Source organism: Trypanosoma theileri, assembly GCF_002087225.1.
Source record: "Trypanosoma theileri isolate Edinburgh chromosome Unknown TM35_Tth_66_V1, whole genome shotgun sequence".
NCBI lineage: Eukaryota > Euglenozoa > Kinetoplastea > Trypanosomatida > Trypanosomatidae > Trypanosoma > Trypanosoma theileri.
In genome coordinates this window covers 44,987-45,354 of record NW_021639908.1, presented here as the reverse complement: position 1 = coordinate 45,354, position 368 = coordinate 44,987, and the positions used below count along the sequence as shown (strand labels likewise).

General features: G+C 47.8%; 1 protein-coding gene across 1 annotated transcript in view; it reads left to right on the top strand.

Annotated features, from left to right (window-relative positions):
- The window catches only part of TM35_000661110 (putative receptor-type adenylate cyclase), a gene marked incomplete at both ends in the record, with an annotated part of 438 nt that continues 70 nt past the window's right edge, over positions 1-368 (top strand). The window contains one exon of the mRNA XM_029031114.1: positions 1-368. This exon is cut by the window's right edge and continues 70 nt beyond it. Within this exon, the coding sequence (XP_028877598.1) occupies positions 1-368 (368 nt within the window).

Sequence of the window (368 nt, the reverse complement as noted above, 5' to 3'; positions counted from 1 at the left end):
GATGGGAAGACGGAGTCCGATACCGTACGGAAGTTCCACGCTGCTGTGACGGATGAGAATGAGTGGACGCCGCTGTCACTGAGGGCCTTTGCCGGTATGCGACTTGTACAGACTGTTCTTTCACGGATGGATATTGTGAGTGCGGACACCCTAAGAGATTTCTTTTTTAAAAATATTATTATTACTTTGGATGACATGTTGTATGGATCATTTGCTGATGGGAGTGAGTGTGCTCAGCATGGTATTGTTGACATTGAACAATGTGCTGTTAATTACGGAGCAACACGTATTTCTGTGTGGTCGATGTCCCGTGCGCTGGACCCCACTGTGCCGGAGCTGTTTCCACCCGTAACCCCATCTATGAAGTA